At 44.5% G+C, this 20,711-nt stretch overlaps 1 protein-coding gene across 7 annotated transcripts in view; it reads right to left on the bottom strand.

Moving 5' to 3' along the window:
* The window catches only part of ROR2 (receptor tyrosine kinase like orphan receptor 2), a 215,810-nt gene that overhangs the window by 31,214 nt on the left and 163,885 nt on the right, over nucleotides 1-20,711 (bottom strand). For all 7 annotated transcript variants that reach the window (XM_053925616.1, XM_053925618.1, XM_053925605.1 and 4 more), the window contains 2 exons: nucleotides 17,145-17,432; nucleotides 16,319-16,349 (listed from right to left, as the gene is read on the bottom strand). In XM_053925616.1, coding sequence (XP_053781591.1) covers nucleotides 16,319-16,349; nucleotides 17,145-17,187 — 74 coding nt within the window. In that variant the 5' untranslated portion in view covers nucleotides 17,188-17,432. The remainder of the gene's footprint in view (nucleotides 1-16,318; nucleotides 16,350-17,144; nucleotides 17,433-20,711) is intronic.

Here is a 20,711-nt window from a genome sequence, read left to right on the forward strand (position 1 = left end):
AGGCAACGTACATCAGACCTAGAAATGGGATTCTAGGTCATGACCACTCGGGGGGAGAACGGCTGTAACCTTGGAATTACTACAGTCTGTGAAGTAAAAAATAAGAGGGCTCAGGATGAAGGCCCAAGGAAGGTGATTTCCCAGAAACCAACAGTTCACATAACTTTTAACTGTCCAAAAGTACAATATACTTCCTTTAAGTAGCTGTTCGTTGAAGCACATTATGTGTGTACGCACCATGGGCCATGAGGTTGGCCCAGGACAGCACTGCAGGCAACAGGGAAGTCTGACGCTCAAGCTGAGGGAGTACACCCCGCCCTGCACCAACTGCCCCACCCACCACCCACCTCCGTGCCAGCAGGCTACTCCACCAGTGTACGTAGGGCTCTGTAATTGGAGGAATCAACCACTTTTTAGAAGAGCAGGTAAAAATGAAACCCACTATGAAATATGAGATGTATAGCCTCACATTAATCCCCTCACACTACTGAAACGCTACCTGAGTAAGCTGTAATAACCTTGTCTTTGAACCTAATTCGTGGGGAAGCAGCCTATTCTTAAAGCTTTTGTTCTCCACATACAAACCCACCTTACTTCACCCCCTGTAAATGGGTAAAAGAAAATCTATTGTAAATGGTAGTAACTCCTTTAACCTTTGAAGATTTCAATCCCCTGCAGCCCTCAACACAAATGCAAACCGATGTGCAACACAATGCCAACACCTATGTGTGTGGGCGTGTGAGGCAGCACCAGGAAGGGGGGCGATGAGCTGGGAGGGGGTGAGTCACCACGACCTCTCCTGTTCCAGTTTCACAACTAACAGCAGTGTGTCCCAAAGTGGAGTTACAGCCCACAGGACCGACCAAGGCTGTGTTATTATTCACAGTACACCTCTCTATTTGCAGGTACGGGATACACCACTAGACCACCAACAAAAGACCTTTAACTACTGTGCCCAAGAGGAGAGTTACAGCCTAGGATAAGCTGCTGATATTCCAGTGACAAAAACGTGGAACTTGTGAATGATTTTGTTTTCAGCTGATTGATTTTCCCTTTCTGTCTTTGTTTTGTGTAACTTCCAGAGATATCATAAAGGAGGTGGAGGTTAGTCCACTGAAACACAATCACAGCCAAAGGAGAGAAAAAAATCGGGGCATCAGAAAGACAACTGCCAATGGGCTGGTGCCTTGGGCTACGAGGTATCGGGCAAAAAGTCCCGTTCCAGCGCCGAGTTCGCAGGTCAGTACAGTCACTGAAGAAGAGCTCACCTGACCTAGTGCAGTCAGTCTGCAATGGTGAAGTGACTCAATAGGAACTCTTCTGTGTAACAGAACAGTGATATGTCCAAAGGAGAAAAACTACATCACACCCTGTCCCTGAAAAAATGCAAAAACCAAATTTCTATACAATTCCAATGAAAATACAAACTGATAAAATTCCCATGGAAGAGTAAAAGACAATGGTCAAGATAATTAGAAAAATGATACAGTAACAAGGTAGATGTACTAGTCAGGTTGGGCTGTCCTAACAAGTAGCAGACATGGGGTGACTTAAACAATAGACATTGATTTCTCACAATTCTGGAGGCTGAGAAGTTCAATGTCAAAGTGCTGGCCTATTCAGTTCCTTGATCTCAGGTGGCCACCTTTTTGCTGTGTCCTGACTTGGCAGAGAGAGGTCTCTGAGGTTTCTTCCCCTTATTATAAGGACACCAGTTCTGTCAGATCAGGGACCCACCTTCACGACCTACCTCATTTAACCTAATTACCTCCTTAAAGGACCTGTCTCTAATACAGTCCCATGGAAGGAGGGCAGCGGACATTATGGCTTCAGAACAAGTATTTGGGGTAGGAACAATTCATTCCATGGACATAGGTAAGGCTATTTGTATATACAGGGTGTTGCAAAAGTCAGCTTACACTTGTGAGTACACAAAACAGTTTATTCTTGTGTTATTATTTATTATTATAGTATCTCCCATATGAACTGTAAACCTACTTTTGCCCCAACCTGTAAATAGCAAGACATATTATACAGCTACACTACTAGAATATTGTATTGTTATTCTAGGTACAGAAACTACTGGATGAAAACAGAGAGCCTAGAAGCAGATCTGCATGCACAGACATCTCACATGACAGGTCACAGTGAATTTATTGATTACAGACGGCGGTATTCACTAGGTGGTGCCCAAGGTACGAGGCCAGGGATTTTCAACTGGTACACTGCCAGCGCTCTTAAGGGGCTGGGAGTAAAGCAGAAGGGGGCCCTGTGGCCTGGTTGGGAGCTCAGTGCCAGCCTGCAAGAAGGTGGTACTGGGGCCCAGTGGCTGCAGTGCGTCAGTGATGCCCGGGAAGGGGCTGTGTGGGGGTCTGGAGCATAGGCAGGACCAGAGAGGGGCAGGGCAGCTGCTGCAAATCATGGTGTTAGTGGACGTGGGGTCAGGCAGGAGACGCTGCTACAGGTGATCGCCAAGGATACCTACCCCCGGTGTTATGTTCCTACCATCCGGCCCCTGGCATATCCTGATTCAGATGCTATGCTCATCTGCTTCCACATTAGCCGACCAGAAACACTGGACAGCACCCTCAAGAAGTGTCAAGGGGAGACTCAGGAGTCTTGCCCCAATGCCAAGTTGTGCTAGTTGGCTGCAAAGTGGGCATGTGGACCAACCTGGTCACACTGAGGGAACTGTCCAACCAGTAGCTTATCCCTGCTACATATGAGCAGGGCACTGTACTGGCCAGGCAGGTAGGGGCCGTGTCCTTCGTGGAGTGCTCCTCCCAGGGCCCTGAGTACAGCCTCAGGGACATCTTCGCCGTGGCCACTGGCAGCTGCAGTGTACTGACTCACAAAGGGACTGCAGCAATTCACTCAGTGGGCAGAATGGCCAGACTAGGAGTAAGGGAACAAAGACGAGATACACAAGGATGGAGCCAAGAGTTGCAACCTCACATGAGGAGCCAGGCAAGGGCAGAGTGTCAGGAGGGGTGGCGATGGGCACAACTGTTCCCCTGTCTGCATGCTGCCTTCCTGAAATCCTGACATTAGGTGGGACTTCATGACAGGCTAAGTGAGCCATTCTCCTAGGCAAGGGACTTGGAGGCAGAGGATAGCACCATTCCCAACATCTTCATTCCCCTCCTCTCCACAAAAGCTAAGGGAGCTAGAAGGGCAGGCATCTGGGCCAGGAGCTGGGAAAGGGCCAGGGGGCTTGGGGAAGCTGGCATCAAGCAGTGACCTTGGTTGAGCCTCAGTATATAAAGGGTGCCTTTCCTACCCACCCCCAGCCCCCATATCCAGGTCCTGACTTCCATCCCTAAGAAAAGTGTCCATTCCATCACCTTCCCTCTTCCTCTCCCTCTCCTCCCACATTCACAGTGGTTTATACTCACCCTAGCAACAAGCACTAAATTAAAAAGCAGGTTGAGAAGCCTCTCCCCTCATATGCCCACCAGTCCTAACTCCTGCTTTCTTCCTGCAACAGTCCCCAAATAAAGCCTTTCCTTGGGGGGAAAGTTTTTTTTAAAACATGCAGTACCTGAGGACCTAGGACCGAGATGGCGGTGTAGGTAGACACACTGCGCCTCCTCGCACAACCAGAACTGACAGAAATTTCAACAGCAAGGAAGTCCGACACCAAGTAGGTAAAAAAGAAACATTCATCCAGACCGGTAGGAGGGGCGGAGACGGGCACCTGGGCGGACAGGACTCGCGTGGCCGTGGCAGGACTGAGACTGGCGGAGTGTGGGACTAACGGGGCAGGCAGTTGGAGCACTAGCAGACCTTGCGGCCCCACAAATAGCGCACAAATAAACCAGATAAACCGAACGAAAAAGCGGAGAGCAAAGTACACCGCGTAACCCAGGGCTCCAGTGCGGGGAAATAAAGCCTCAAACCTCTGATTGAAAACGCCCGTGGGGGTTGGGGCGGCACCAGGAGAGACTCCCAGCCTCATAGGAGAGGTCGTTGGAGAGACCCACAGGGGCCTAGAGTGTGCACAAGCCCACCCACTCGGGAACCAGCAACAAAGGGGCCAAGTTTGATTGTGGGTAGCAATCTGGTGGAGAGTAGAGCAGGCGCCATTGCTCCCTCTCGGCCCCTCCCCCACGTACAGCTTCACAGAGCAGCAAGTAGCGTTACCCTGCCCCAGGGAACACCTAAAGCTCCGCCCCTTTAAGTAACAGATGCGCCAAGACAAAAAACAAAAACAAAAACAAAAACAAAAACAAATGGCCCAAATGACAGAACACTTCAAAGCTCCAGAAAAAATACAACTAAGCGAGGAAGAGATAGCCAACCTATCAGATGCACAGTTCAAAGCACTGGTTATCAATATGCTCACAGACTTGGTTGAATCTGTTCGAAAACCAGATGAAAAAATGAAGCCTATGCTAAGAGAAACAAAGGAAAATGTACAGGGAACCAATAGTGATGAGAAGGAAACCGGGACTCAAATCAATGGTATGGACCAGAAGGAAGAAACAAACATCCAACCAGAAAAGAATGAAGAAACAAGAATTTGGAAAAATGAGGAGAGGCTTAGGAACCTCCAGGACACCTTGAAACGTTCCAACATCCGAATTATAGGGGTGCCAGAAGGAGATGAGGAAGAACAAAAAATTGAAAACTTATTTGAACAAATAATGGAGAACTTCCCTGATATGGCAAAGGAAATAGACCTCCGGGAAGTCCAGGAAGCTCAGACAGTCCCAAAGAAGCTGGACCCAAGGAGGAACACACCAAGGAACATCATAATTACATTACCCAAGATTACGCAGAAGGAGAGAATCTTAGAAGCAGCAAGAGAAAAGGACACAGTTACCTACAAAGGACTTCCCATAAGACTGTTCGCTGATTTCTCAAAAGAGACCTTACAGGCAAGAAGGGGCTGGCAAGAAGTATTCCAAGTCATGAAAGGCAAGGACCTACATCCAAGATTACTGTATCCAGCAAAGCTATCATTTAGAATGGAAGGGAAGATAAAGTGCTTCTCAGATAAGGTCAAGTTAAAGGAGTTCATCATCACCAAGCCCTTATTATATGAAATGTTAAAGGGACTTACCTAAGAAGAAGAAGATAAAAAGTAGGAACAGTAAAAATGACAGCAAACTCACAGTTATTAACGACCACACCTAAAACAAAAACAAGAGCAAACTAGGCAAACAACTAGAACTGGAACAGAACCATAGAGGTAGAGATCACATGGAGGGTTGTCAATAGGGGAGTGGGAGGGGGAGAGTGAGGGGAAAGGTACAGAGAATAAGTAGCATAGATGATAGGTGGAAAATAGACAGGGGGAGGATAAAAATAGTGTAGGAAATGTAGAAGCCAAAGAACTTATAAGTATGACCCATGGACATGAACTATAGGGGGGGAATGTGGGAGGGAGGGGGTGGGCAGGATGGAGTGGAGTGGGGGGGGGAATGGGACAAGTGTAATAGCATAATCAATAAATATATCCAAAAAAGAAATAATCACATTATGTACATCAAGCCTGACTATGAATAAAAGTTCTTTGTTAGCCCTTAAAAAAAAAAAAGCAGTACCTGACTATTTAGCCAGGGGCACTGACCTCTTTTCCCTTAGACTGTCAAAAAAATGATAATAGCCGTCCAGTGTGAATGAATCAAAATTATACCTTTTTTTGTGTGTCAGAATGGTAAAAACTGTAACATATTTTTTGGTGTGCCACAGAATGCCAGTAATTAGTTTACATGTGCATGAGATGGAGAAAGTTGAAAATCGTTACACTAGGCCATTGATATGGAAACATATTAAAGAACCCCAGGTCAGCATAAAATCAATTCCAGGTGGAGTAAAAACTGTATAAAAAGGATATATAAAATATATTTTTACACTTTTGCGAATCAATAAGGGGAAAACAAACATCTTAATGAAATGTGAATACAGCCTATTCTGGTTATCGGTGGTAGTAATTTTCTATAAAGTCACTGTAAACACTGAAATTAGCAAATACTAAGCCATTGCTCCTTGTGGAAAAACAGATAGTTTACTGTACATGGTCATCACATTTTCATTAACCAATCAATATATCACCTTGTTTCACATAGGTTTCTGTTCGTGTTTTACTAACACCAAGCTCAGGGACGAAGCCCACCTACCGCGTGTTTCCTCCAGGAGACACATTCCAGCTTGCCCACTAGGGGTCGCCAGACAGCACTGCTGCACCATGCCTGCCCATTTCAACAGCAGACAAACAAACAAAAAGCACAAAGTGTAAACAGACCTCAAAAAGGATACTTGTTGGCAGTAGGGGGACTCAAACAAGGCGGCACACCTCAGCTGGGACCATATGCCTTGAGTGGCTGTTCTGCACATGCCCACGAGAGACTGTGAAAACACTCTGAGTATTAATTTTGGGCTTACAAAGAAATTTCAGTGAGGAACAGAATTCACAGGTATGAAATCCTCAAACAAGGAAGGTAAACTATACATGAACAGGCAATGTGATAGCTACTAAACCAACAAAAAAATATGTTCAACTTATATTCAAAACATGTTCACTATTTACTGATCAAATCTAAAGTAAAATTACTATAGATTACTATTGACACAGTTTGAAATTCTGATAATATCACATGTTGGAAAACCTGGGGAAATGAGAACTTGTGCCCTGCTGGGGTGACTATGGATTCCTTGGCCACTGGGGAGGGCACCCTGATGGAGGTGGGAGGTGTGCCCGCAATTCCAGGCCCAGGTCTCTACCACCAGACGGCTCTCGGCCACAGGGACAAGGAGACAAGGACAAATGTTCACACAAGACTGTGTCATGGGAGACAACTGTCCTTCATTCAGCAGGCTCATGGATGATTAAAGTGAGACTGACTCATGCAATGGAATGCTGTATGTTTGTTAAAATGAACATAACCTACATGTATTCACATGAACTTCCAAATTGGAAAACCCTCCTTACCAACCTCCAAAAAAATGTCCTTGCATGCTATTTACAAGAGACCTACATAAATCAGAACTCAAAAAGGAAAAAAGCAGGACAGGAATAGTAAAAGAGATTTGTAGCAAACGCAAATGAAGAGATAGCCAGTGCAGCAAAATTAGTATCTGCAAACGAAGCTCAGGGAAAAAAACATTACAGGGACCTAGAAACAAAACAAAAACAGCAAAGCCTCAAACTCATATGTATTTAAGGGCATACACAGAAATTCAAAAAACTGAAAACTGATAGAAAATGAGTATTGATGCGTGTGCACAAAAAACAGACATTTTTAATGACACACTTAGCATATGTGATCTATTATATGAATTGAGATGTGTGTGGGTCCCACCAGAAAACACTATTTGTTGAAACAACAGGACACAGTCACAAAAACTGACCATATCTAACTGTTCACAAAGAAGATCTTAACAAATTATCAAAGATAAAACATATCCCAAACTCACTGATAATAATGCAACAAAAAATCAGAAAAAAATAAAAGCTTATGTACCTGTGGCTGGAGGTGGAAAAGAAAGATAGAGCCAAAATAGCATTCAGAGGAAACTTTATAATTTGAAATGCATTTACTTGAAAATTTAAAATAACTAATAAAAATTACTTTTTTAAGACATTAGTATGACATAATGATTACTTCAGTTAAAACTTACGTACAATGAAATACACGAATCCCAAGTATTCTGTGAATAATACACATCGGCAATTCTACCCCTGTGCTTTTCATTGTATCTAAGGTAACTCAAAAAGAAACAAGAATGTACAGATATTTAACTCTTGTTAATGATTTCCATGGTGAAAAATTTCAGGATGGGAGAGCCAAGATGGAGGCGTAGGTAGACACACTGTGCCTCCTCGCACAACCAGAACTGACAGAAAATCGAACAGCAAGGAAGTCCGACCCCAAGGAAATAAAAAATAAACATTCATCCAGACCGGTAGGAGGGGCAAAGACGGGGAGCCCGGGCGGAGAGGACTCGCATGGCCGTGGCGGGACCCAGACTGGCGGAGTGTGGGACAAACGGGACAGGCAGTCTGACCACTAGCAGACCCTGTGGCCCCACATTGGCGCACAGATAAACTAAGAGGGCTGGACTCAGAGTGGCGGAGAAGGGGGCAGGCAGTGTGACGGGTAGCACCCCGCGGCCCCACATTCGTGCATAGATAAACCAGGAAGAATAGCTGGGAGCGAAGCAGACCAAGCAACCCAGGGCTCCAGCGCAGGGAAATAAAGCCTCAAACCTCTGATTGAAAACGCCCGTGGGGGTTGGGGCGGCACCAGGAGAAACTCCCAGCCTCACAGGAGAGGTCTTGGGAGAGACCCACAGGGGCCTAGGGCGTGCACAAGCCCACCCACTCGGGAACCAGCACCAGAGGGGCCCAGTTTGATTTGGGTAGCAGAGTGAAAGATTGGAGTCCAGTGGAGAGTGGAGCGTGCGTCACTGCCCCCTCTCGGCCCCTCCCTCACGTACAGCTTCACAGCGCAACAACCAGCATTACCCCGCCCCGCCCCAGGGAACACCTAAGGCTCCGCCCATTTAAAGTAACAGACACGCCAAGACAAAAACAAACAAACAAACAAACAAAATGGCCCAAATGACAGAACACTTCAAAGCTCCAGAAAAAATACAACTAAGCGAGGAAGAGATAGCCAACCTATCAGATGCACAGTTCAAAACACTGGTTATTAAGACACTCACAGAATTGGTTGAATTTGGTCAAAAACTAGACGAAAAAATGAAGCCTATGCTAAGAGAAACAAAGGAAAATGTACAGGGAACCAATAGTGATGCGAAGGAAACAGGGACTCAAATCAATGGTGTGCACCAGAAGGAAGAAAGAAACATCCAACCAGAAAAGAATGAAGAAACAAGAATTCGGAAAAATGAGGGGAGGCTTAGGAACCTCCAGGACATCTTGAAACGTTCCAACATCCGAATTCTAGGGGTGCCAGAAGGAGATGAGGAAGAACCAAAAATTGAAAACTTATTTGAACAAATAAGGAAGGAGAACTTCCCCAGTCTGGCAAAGGAAATAGACTTCCAGGAAGTCCAGGAAGCTCATACAGTCCCAAAGAAGCTGGACCCAAGGAGGAACACACCAAGGAACATCATAATTACATTACCTAAGATTAAAAAGGAGGAGGGAATCTTAGAAGCAGCAAGAGAAAAGGACACAGTTACCTACAAAGGACTTCCCATAAGACTGTCAGCTGATTTCTCAAAAGAGACCTTGCAGGCAAGAAGGGGCTGGCAAGAAATATTCCAAGTCATGAAAGGCAAGGACCTACATCCAAGATTACTGTATCCAGCAAAGCTATCATTTAGAATGGAAGGGAAGATAAAGTGCTTCTCAGATAAGGTCAAGTTAAAGGAGTTCATCATCACCAAGCCCTTATTATATGAAATGTTAAAGGGACTTACCTAAGAAGAAGAAGATAAAAAGTAGGAACAGTAAAAATGACAGCAAACTCACAGTTATTAACGACCACACCTAAAACAAAAACAAGAGCAAACTAGGCAAACAACTAGAACTGGAACAGAACCATAGAGGTAGAGATCACATGGAGGGTTGTCAATAGGGGAGTGGGAGGGGGAGAGTGAGGGGAAAGGTACAGAGAATAAGTAGCATAGATGATAGGTGGAAAATAGACAGGGGGAGGATAAAAATAGTGTAGGAAATGTAGAAGCCAAAGAACTTATAAGTATGACCCATGGACATGAACTATAGGGGGGGAATGTGGGAGGGAGGGGGTGGGCAGGATGGAGTGGAGTGGGGGGGGGAATGGGACAAGTGTAATAGCATAATCAATAAATATATCCAAAAAAGAAATAATCACATTATGTACATCAAGCCTGACTATGAATAAAAGTTCTTTGTTAGCCCTTAAAAAAAAAAAAGCAGTACCTGACTATTTAGCCAGGGGCACTGACCTCTTTTCCCTTAGACTGTCAAAAAAATGATAATAGCCGTCCAGTGTGAATGAATCAAAATTATACCTTTTTTTGTGTGTCAGAATGGTAAAAACTGTAACATATTTTTTGGTGTGCCACAGAATGCCAGTAATTAGTTTACATGTGCATGAGATGGAGAAAGTTGAAAATCGTTACACTAGGCCATTGATATGGAAACATATTAAAGAACCCCAGGTCAGCATAAAATCAATTCCAGGTGGAGTAAAAACTGTATAAAAAGGATATATAAAATATATTTTTACACTTTTGCGAATCAATAAGGGGAAAACAAACATCTTAATGAAATGTGAATACAGCCTATTCTGGTTATCGGTGGTAGTAATTTTCTATAAAGTCACTGTAAACACTGAAATTAGCAAATACTAAGCCATTGCTCCTTGTGGAAAAACAGATAGTTTACTGTACATGGTCATCACATTTTCATTAACCAATCAATATATCACCTTGTTTCACATAGGTTTCTGTTCGTGTTTTACTAACACCAAGCTCAGGGACGAAGCCCACCTACCGCGTGTTTCCTCCAGGAGACACATTCCAGCTTGCCCACTAGGGGTCGCCAGACAGCACTGCTGCACCATGCCTGCCCATTTCAACAGCAGACAAACAAACAAAAAGCACAAAGTGTAAACAGACCTCAAAAAGGATACTTGTTGGCAGTAGGGGGACTCAAACAAGGCGGCACACCTCAGCTGGGACCATATGCCTTGAGTGGCTGTTCTGCACATGCCCACGAGAGACTGTGAAAACACTCTGAGTATTAATTTTGGGCTTACAAAGAAATTTCAGTGAGGAACAGAATTCACAGGTATGAAATCCTCAAACAAGGAAGGTAAACTATACATGAACAGGCAATGTGATAGCTACTAAACCAACAAAAAAATATGTTCAACTTATATTCAAAACATGTTCACTATTTACTGATCAAATCTAAAGTAAAATTACTATAGATTACTATTGACACAGTTTGAAATTCTGATAATATCACATGTTGGAAAACCTGGGGAAATGAGAACTTGTGCCCTGCTGGGGTGACTATGGATTCCTTGGCCACTGGGGAGGGCACCCTGATGGAGGTGGGAGGTGTGCCCGCAATTCCAGGCCCAGGTCTCTACCACCAGACGGCTCTCGGCCACAGGGACAAGGAGACAAGGACAAATGTTCACACAAGACTGTGTCATGGGAGACAACTGTCCTTCATTCAGCAGGCTCATGGATGATTAAAGTGAGACTGACTCATGCAATGGAATGCTGTATGTTTGTTAAAATGAACATAACCTACATGTATTCACATGAACTTCCAAATTGGAAAACCCTCCTTACCAACCTCCAAAAAAATGTCCTTGCATGCTATTTACAAGAGACCTACATAAATCAGAACTCAAAAAGGAAAAAAGCAGGACAGGAATAGTAAAAGAGATTTGTAGCAAACGCAAATGAAGAGATAGCCAGTGCAGCAAAATTAGTATCTGCAAACGAAGCTCAGGGAAAAAAACATTACAGGGACCTAGAAACAAAACAAAAACAGCAAAGCCTCAAACTCATATGTATTTAAGGGCATACACAGAAATTCAAAAAACTGAAAACTGATAGAAAATGAGTATTGATGCGTGTGCACAAAAAACAGACATTTTTAATGACACACTTAGCATATGTGATCTATTATATGAATTGAGATGTGTGTGGGTCCCACCAGAAAACACTATTTGTTGAAACAACAGGACACAGTCACAAAAACTGACCATATCTAACTGTTCACAAAGAAGATCTTAACAAATTATCAAAGATAAAACATATCCCAAACTCACTGATAATAATGCAACAAAAAATCAGAAAAAAATAAAAGCTTATGTACCTGTGGCTGGAGGTGGAAAAGAAAGATAGAGCCAAAATAGCATTCAGAGGAAACTTTATAATTTGAAATGCATTTACTTGAAAATTTAAAATAACTAATAAAAATTACTTTTTTAAGACATTAGTATGACATAATGATTACTTCAGTTAAAACTTACGTACAATGAAATACACGAATCCCAAGTATTCTGTGAATAATACACATCGGCAATTCTACCCCTGTGCTTTTCATTGTATCTAAGGTAACTCAAAAAGAAACAAGAATGTACAGATATTTAACTCTTGTTAATGATTTCCATGGTGAAAAATTTCAGGATGGGAGAGCCAAGATGGAGGCGTAGGTAGACACACTGTGCCTCCTCGCACAACCAGAACTGACAGAAAATCGAACAGCAAGGAAGTCCGACCCCAAGGAAATAAAAAATAAACATTCATCCAGACCGGTAGGAGGGGCAAAGACGGGGAGCCCGGGCGGAGAGGACTCGCATGGCCGTGGCGGGACCCAGACTGGCGGAGTGTGGGACAAACGGGACAGGCAGTCTGACCACTAGCAGACCCTGTGGCCCCACATTGGCGCACAGATAAACTAAGAGGGCTGGACTCAGAGTGGCGGAGAAGGGGGCAGGCAGTGTGACGGGTAGCACCCCGCGGCCCCACATTCGTGCATAGATAAACCAGGAAGAATAGCTGGGAGCGAAGCAGACCAAGCAACCCAGGGCTCCAGCGCAGGGAAATAAAGCCTCAAACCTCTGATTGAAAACGCCCGTGGGGGTTGGGGCGGCACCAGGAGAAACTCCCAGCCTCACAGGAGAGGTCTTGGGAGAGACCCACAGGGGCCTAGGGCGTGCACAAGCCCACCCACTCGGGAACCAGCACCAGAGGGGCCCAGTTTGATTTGGGTAGCAGAGTGAAAGATTGGAGTCCAGTGGAGAGTGGAGCGTGCGTCACTGCCCCCTCTCGGCCCCTCCCTCACGTACAGCTTCACAGCGCAACAACCAGCATTACCCCGCCCCGCCCCAGGGAACACCTAAGGCTCCGCCCATTTAAAGTAACAGACACGCCAAGACAAAAACAAACAAACAAACAAACAAAATGGCCCAAATGACAGAACACTTCAAAGCTCCAGAAAAAATACAACTAAGCGAGGAAGAGATAGCCAACCTATCAGATGCACAGTTCAAAACACTGGTTATTAAGACACTCACAGAATTGGTTGAATTTGGTCAAAAACTAGACGAAAAAATGAAGCCTATGCTAAGAGAAACAAAGGAAAATGTACAGGGAACCAATAGTGATGCGAAGGAAACAGGGACTCAAATCAATGGTGTGCACCAGAAGGAAGAAAGAAACATCCAACCAGAAAAGAATGAAGAAACAAGAATTCGGAAAAATGAGGGGAGGCTTAGGAACCTCCAGGACATCTTGAAACGTTCCAACATCCGAATTCTAGGGGTGCCAGAAGGAGATGAGGAAGAACCAAAAATTGAAAACTTATTTGAACAAATAAGGAAGGAGAACTTCCCCAGTCTGGCAAAGGAAATAGACTTCCAGGAAGTCCAGGAAGCTCATACAGTCCCAAAGAAGCTGGACCCAAGGAGGAACACACCAAGGAACATCATAATTACATTACCTAAGATTAAAAAGGAGGAGGGAATCTTAGAAGCAGCAAGAGAAAAGGACACAGTTACCTACAAAGGACTTCCCATAAGACTGTCAGCTGATTTCTCAAAAGAGACCTTGCAGGCAAGAAGGGGCTGGCAAGAAATATTCCAAGTCATGAAAGGCAAGGACCTACATCCAAGATTACTGTATCCAGCAAAGCTATCATTTAGAATGGAAGGGAAGATAAAGTGCTTCTCAGATAAGGTCAAGTTAAAGGAGTTCATCATCACCAAGCCCTTATTATATGAAATGTTAAAGGGACTTACCTAAGAAGAAGAAGATAAAAAGTAGGAACAGTAAAAATGACAGCAAACTCACAGTTATTAACGACCACACCTAAAACAAAAACAAGAGCAAACTAGGCAAACAACTAGAACTGGAACAGAACCATAGAGGTAGAGATCACATGGAGGGTTGTCAATAGGGGAGTGGGAGGAGGAGAGTGAGGGGAAAGGTACAGAGAATAAGTAGCATAGATGATAGGTGGAAAACAGACAGGGGGAGGATAAAAATAGTGTAGGAAATGTAGAAGCCAAAGAACTTATAAGTATGACCCATGGACATGAACTATAGGGGGGGAATGTGGGAGGGAGGGGGTGGGCAGGATGGAGTGGAGTGGGGGGGGGGAATGGGACAAGTGTAATAGCATAATCAATAAATAATTTTAAGAATAAAAATAAAATAAATAAAAAGAAAAAAAAGAAAAATTTCAGGATGAGTGTACAAAAATCTGCGACTTGTGAAATGAATAATAAAAAAAAAATAAGACAGACTGATGGGTGGAGATCGATGGAAAGGGAGGCAACAAAAGTAGCACCGTGTAGTTAATGTAAACGGTAGGGTCTAGTTGGTAGGGAAATTTTTTCTACTTTTCTCTTTTTGAAATTTTTCATAGTAAGTGTTAGGAAAAAAAGACTATCTTAAAGCATGAAGAAAGTGGTACTTGACAATTCAATCAAATACTAATTTTTCCAAATTTATCTAAAAAGTAATTGCAATTTCAATAAAAACACTCTCAGAATATTTCAAGGAAATTTATGGTGTTTTAATGAAACATATAAGAACCCACATAATTATTGACAAATGATAGAAAATTTAAATTTCTGTTATCAAGACGACACATAAGTATTAAAAATCATTAAGAAACAATGTAAAGGCAATGGGCAAGGACTATGAAGAGAAAATTGGCAAAGAGAAACCGTAAGTGCCAGGAAACGGTGTCTACGTCCAGCAAACCTCAGAATTGAGGGCGAAGGGGGAGCAAGGCGGTCATACAGTTCTCTTCCTTCAGAGTAGCAAAATGAACAGATATGGGGATCATTTTGGAGACAAAGAGAAATGGACAGGGAAGCCACACCCACATGTCCCCCTCCGTGCTCTACTCCTCAGAATCCCCCTCGAGAAACTCCGTCCACCAGTCCTCGGTCAGAGAGGGAGGCCCCAGAGGGCATGGGAGCCATGGCAATTCCTGACGCTGCAGGAAGAGGCACTCACTCCAGGGATGGAGAGAAAGAAAGAATCCTTGGGAAATTTTAAATGTTGTGACACTGTTAAACATGTCAAGCATAGTATCATTTATATAAAAAAAAAATGAGTGAAAGTGAGATGTTACAGCTCTCAAAGCTGAGAAAGGCCCAGCTCTGGCCCACCCACGCAACAATGTAGGACCCTGGTTAAATCAACAAGTGCACTGATTTAACCCATAATTAAAAGTGAGAAAATATATGTAAAAATATTGTTAAATTTTTATATAAAATTTAAATATGTAAATATACTTGCTATTTATATACTTATTAAATTATATTATAGTTATATATAAATTATAGTATTTATATACTATAACATATTACATGTTTGTTAAATATTTATGTAAAGTATATAAATTATCATATCAATAAATTATATGACAGAAAAGAAAATAATTCATTTGAAGCGACTCATTCCTTTCCTAAAGCCTCACAGATGTTCCCTTTATGCAACTTATTCATTCCTCATTACACTCGTGAATGGTCGTTAAGGAGAAATGCTTCAGCACATTTGCTGAACACAGAACGTTCCCAAAAATCTTCCTTGTGCAAGAGGCAACTGCTGTGTGCTCAGAGGGTCAGCCCTGCCATGGGCCATGCCTCAGTGGTCAGGTGTATGAGGCCCCAGGGGGACAGGGATGTGCAAACACTGCTCAGCTTACCAACACAGCACCCATGTCTCTTTAGAACACTGGAGGTGAAGCTTTGGTTCTCTGATGTGTCTGGGTAGGAAATGAGGAATCCAACCGTGCCTGGAACCTCAAACACAGGTGCTGCAGAGTAATTCTCAGGCACACGATGAGAAGAGGTCAGGTCCAGTGGGGAATCTTCCCACGATGGACGGGCATGCTGGAAAGATTGGACCAGGAATAGAGGCCTGAGTTCACGGCTCAATGAAGACCCTGAGCCAGGCTCGGAGACTCAGCTTCCTCATGGCTGAAGTGGGTCTGAGAGTCTGCCTGTGGCTATAGGTGGCGCTGGGACTTCAGGGGCAACTGCTTCCCTGGCTTCAAATGTGCTTGGATACCAAATCCCGGTCTCCCTGGCAAACTGGTCCGTGTGCTGATACTTCTTCCAGGTGCCTGCCTGGAAGGTCATGATACATGAAAGGCACTAGCAATGTCTGTTTTCACGACAATTTTCCTAACACTAACTGGACAATATAATAGTTTTCCAGCCCACAGCAAACGTACTACCATCCTGATGTGAGGTCCAGCAAACTTCCATCAAATTCGGCAAAGACATTGTGTGCTGGATTTAAAACCTGGGTTTTTACATAATGGAAACCCTCAAGAGAATGAGAAAATGGTTTGAGGAAAACAGGTACTTACTGAAAATTATGGTTTGGGCTGTGTGTTGGACCTAAAAAGGAAAAAAAGGACATGTTATTAATATGTCATGATTTGGAACCAAACTTTTTTCCAACCAAGCCGATAGTGAAGGCAGCCACAGTCCAAGGTGCTCCTTCATGGTGAGCTGTCCGCAGCCAGGCTCTGCCCCTGCCCAGGATGCTGTGCCAGGGACAGGGAAACCGCAAAGCATGGAGGGCACTCTCTGTTTAGGCAGAATCATTTGGACATATTATTGGGAGTTTTTCTTTTTCTCTCTCCTCACCTAACCTTGATTCATAAGATACACCTTACTAATCAGTGACAAAGTGGCCTGAGGTTTGTGCGACAGGCTGGAGCATTGCAGGGACCTTCTCACAACTGGGATGAAAGGGGACACATTCCTTCCAGCCATTTAACAAGCTCAAGAGTACAGAACTGTCATCATGCTGGCTGTCCACCCCTCCTCGCAGCTGGGCCAGGTGTCATATAGGTAGATATTTGGGCCTGTGTGGGCCCCCCAGGCTGTGTGTGGCAAGGGTGACCTTGTGACACACGACCTGCCCACTAAATCTCACAGCTCACCTTTGTGCCTGATTGTATGTTCTGCATCCAGTGTGTCCATCTGTGCCCCTCTTCTTACTAGTTGAATGGGAAGCAGGATAAGTTAGGCCCCATGCACAATGGGGAATGCTCTGGGAAACGGCTTTATTCATTTCTTCTCTGCTGGTGTGTGTGTGTGTGCAATTTCAAACTGCACGTTAATCTCCCGCAGTGGCTGTGAAGCTCCCTAGCTACAAATGGACAGGCCCAGACCGTCCTCACTCACCAAGCCGCACAAACAGGACACCAGTGGCAGTTATGGTTTTCATCCCATTGGTGGCCACACACTGGTAGTAGCCAGTGTCTGTTGTGTCTAGGTCCTGGATGCGTAGCCGAGAGCCATATTCTGTCTTCCGGATGATGACACGCCTTGGCTCTTGCACAACCGGAGCATCATTTTTCAGCCACCGCACGCTGGGGGGTGGGTTGCCAGCCACCTTGCAGTGCAGAGTTGCAGTCTGACCTTGGACTATGGTGATATTGTTCACTGGCTCCAGAAAGTTCAGAAAGTAACCTGAAAAGGAAAGTGTCACATAAAAGCAAACTTCAGCAGGGGCTGGTGGGAAGGGCTTCCAGGGAGCTGCTGGGGGAGGCTTTAATTTCTCTCACACATGCTGTCTAGTCCCATTATTGGCAGAACTGTTTTCTAGAATGTTGCAACAATACTGAATTAGGGAATACAGAACCACTGCTATAACTGAGCCTACAGTCAGAGCATTTTCATCAAAAGAACAATACCTAACCTTGTTTTCTGTGTGTTTTTGTATAAAGACACCTTCTTTATTATGTATTGTTGATTCACTGACATCATGCTCACGGCCAACAGCGCTGGAGCTCCTGCCTGAAGGATGCATATCCAGTTCATATGTCACAAGGCACAAGGCATGTCACAGCCCTCTGCACTTAGGGACACCAGACACACTTCAGCACCAGTATCAGACATTTAAAAAAATTTTAAGATATTATTTATTTTTAGGGAGGGGGCATGGGAGGGAGGAAGCAAGGGAGAGAAACATCAATGTGTGGTTGTCTCTCACGCGCCCCCTACTGGCAACCTGGTCCACAACCCAGATATGTGCCCTGACTGGGAATATGTGCCGGTGACCCTTTGGTTCACAGGCAGGTGCTCAATCCACTGAGCTACACCAGCCAGGGTATATCTGGCATTTTAACCAGTGAAGTCATCAACAAAATGTGAAATCATGGGACTACCGACCATGGAAACGACACTTGTTCCCAGTGTGAGCTGAAACGAGGCAGGCAGAGTGTTACCTCCCTCGTGGTCAGCTGGGAATGCATGCAGCTGGAAACCCAAATTCGCTGCTCTGAGTATGTCTGTGAGTGAACCGCAAATGTGAGTGAGGCTGCGTATGTGGTTACAAACAGTGCAGGCAGTAGGCAAACTCGCCAACATGAAGTCCACAAATAAGGAGGACTGACTATACTTCTCGTTTCAAACTCTAAATCTGACCCAATCTCACTAATCTATGGTGTAAATTCACGCTCAGAAAATCCATCACCCCTCTTGCCCCACGACAAAGATGTCCTGAAACACAAGCTAATCACTAGCCTAACCAAGACAAGAATGATAAGCCTGAGGGGTGCTCACGTGCCACTGCACCCGGGTCAGAAGCAGAAGGAAGCCGTCCTGGGCTCACGCTCTACAGGGAAGGACCCAGAATACAGAGTGAGCCGGGCTGGAAATGCTGCTCAGGGCTCAAACTGCAACCCATGCCATGGGTACAAGAGGAAGTGAGCACACAGCAGAGGAGAGGGGGGGGGGTGTAGTGTATGTATGTGCATGTGTGTTTGTGACATGGGTCAGGCAGGGGCAGGAGGTTACTCTCGAGATAAACGCGCATGCTCAAATTCGATAACATATAAAAAAACAAACAAGTCTAGACAGACAAGACAATCAATCACCAGGAGATGAACTCACTTCTGACTTCAAAACTGATATGGCGCCATCTGAATATTAGTACAAAACATGTTTGTGTTCTGAATCTTCTGGCTTGATTTCTGGCTGGTCCCTAATTCTTTTGTAAAAAATAAAGTTGAAAGATTGAAAGATGGCATATCTCTGTTATTACTGATTTAACTGGATAGAAAATTACAGGATTTCTAGTAGATCCCCAGGGTAAGCTTCACAGGACAGGTGATGGCCCCTCCACTGTGGCTGGTTTGGTTGGTGGTAGCTGAGGCAGTGGGATGCTGTGGGTTTCACAATAAAGGGGCAGTTTTCCTTTATAAGGAAGATTGGATAGATATCTGTCTGGAGAAGTGTTACTAATTTACACTATTACTTATGATTATTATATTAACAAATAATATCTTTAGGGTCTACCTTGATTCCTCCCAGACCAACCCTTTTCTCAATGCACTGAACTAAGATGTCGAAGAGAATCCTTATGGATGACACAAAGCTGGAAGGGAACTGAAACGTCAATGACAACCCCCTGAAAAGATGCTCTAAATCAAGTCAGGCGGCATTCCGGAGGGACGCTCTTCATGAACTCGACTCACCCGCTCAGCTGGGGAAGACCTGTGTGCCTGAGGTTCCTGCACTAGACCCTGCTTCCCTGAACGCAGTATCAACTCTGATCTGACAGTTTCAAGCAGTTACTCTGACAGAGTATGGCAAACACATTGTCGCATTGTGTTCGGGCCAGAGCCCACCTTAACCAGGGTTTCATATGAAGTACTTTCAAGTTGCTTAATATTCAAATGCTTCATTAAGGTCTTTATAACAGTAAAGGCACGCTAAGGAATATAGAATAGTCAGCAAATTGTAATTGAAAATAACAAATGACATATTAAAGTCACAAGAATCTCTTCCTTTGGCATTAAGTTTAGCTGTAATTCCCATCTGTACACGCATGATAAGCCACGGCTTCCCAGCACACACGTGCAATGCTTCAGGTACAGGGAGGGTGTGAGGGTCTGTGTCTCAGAGCCGACTAGCAAAATGTAAAAAGAGTTCTGAGGGCCGGGACACTGAGGTCTCTGTTAATTGTCATCTCATCAATTGTAGGGACTGGGACCAGAGTTATTCTGCCATCATCTCCCTCCATTTTTAGCACATCTGCATACACCAACTTGGGACATCTCCACCAGTCAGTTAAATATCTTGAAAAGTACAGAAGGATTCTTCTTCAACACAGAAGTGACATTTGTCGAGGAAGAAAGAATGGGAGTGCTCAGAGAAGAAAGTTGAGGATTTGTACAACTTGGAAGGGAACCTGAGGGGAAACTGGGACTGTCCAATTACAGTAAATAGACCCTAAGTACCTACTTCTTTGCAAGAAAACTTTTTTTTTTTTTAACATCAGAAGCATATGGAAACATGGTCTTCAGTGTTCTGCTCGTTCCCCTTAACAGCTGCTTCTACACCCCTGACCGACAAGTTGGCAACTGTTAAGACTGAGGCTTTCAGTGTCCCCAAGAAGGCTCCTTTCTGAGAGGTAAAGACAGGGAGGATTTGCTCCTGGCCTGGCCTGCCCTGCCCTCTGCTTGGGCACAGAGCCTGGGGTCAAGCCTACTCAACGTTGTGAACCCTGCTCCCAAGGGCTGAGGAGAAAGAAGCTATAGTTCCAGCGAACTCAAGCCCTCTAAGAATGAACTTCAAGCAGACCAGACAACACTGAGAAGAGGCAGCACTACAGGGGACCACCAGGACTGGAAAGCACGGTCCTCAATGGCCAGCACCATCCCTGGGGTGGCTCTGGATGCAATGACATAGACAAGATAGAAACTCCATGGACGGCTCCCATGTCCCAATGTGGGCCTTGAATCA

The sequence above is a fragment of the Desmodus rotundus genome, chromosome 1 (genome assembly GCF_022682495.2).
Source record: "Desmodus rotundus isolate HL8 chromosome 1, HLdesRot8A.1, whole genome shotgun sequence".
NCBI classification, from domain to species: Eukaryota; Metazoa; Chordata; class Mammalia; order Chiroptera; family Phyllostomidae; genus Desmodus; species Desmodus rotundus.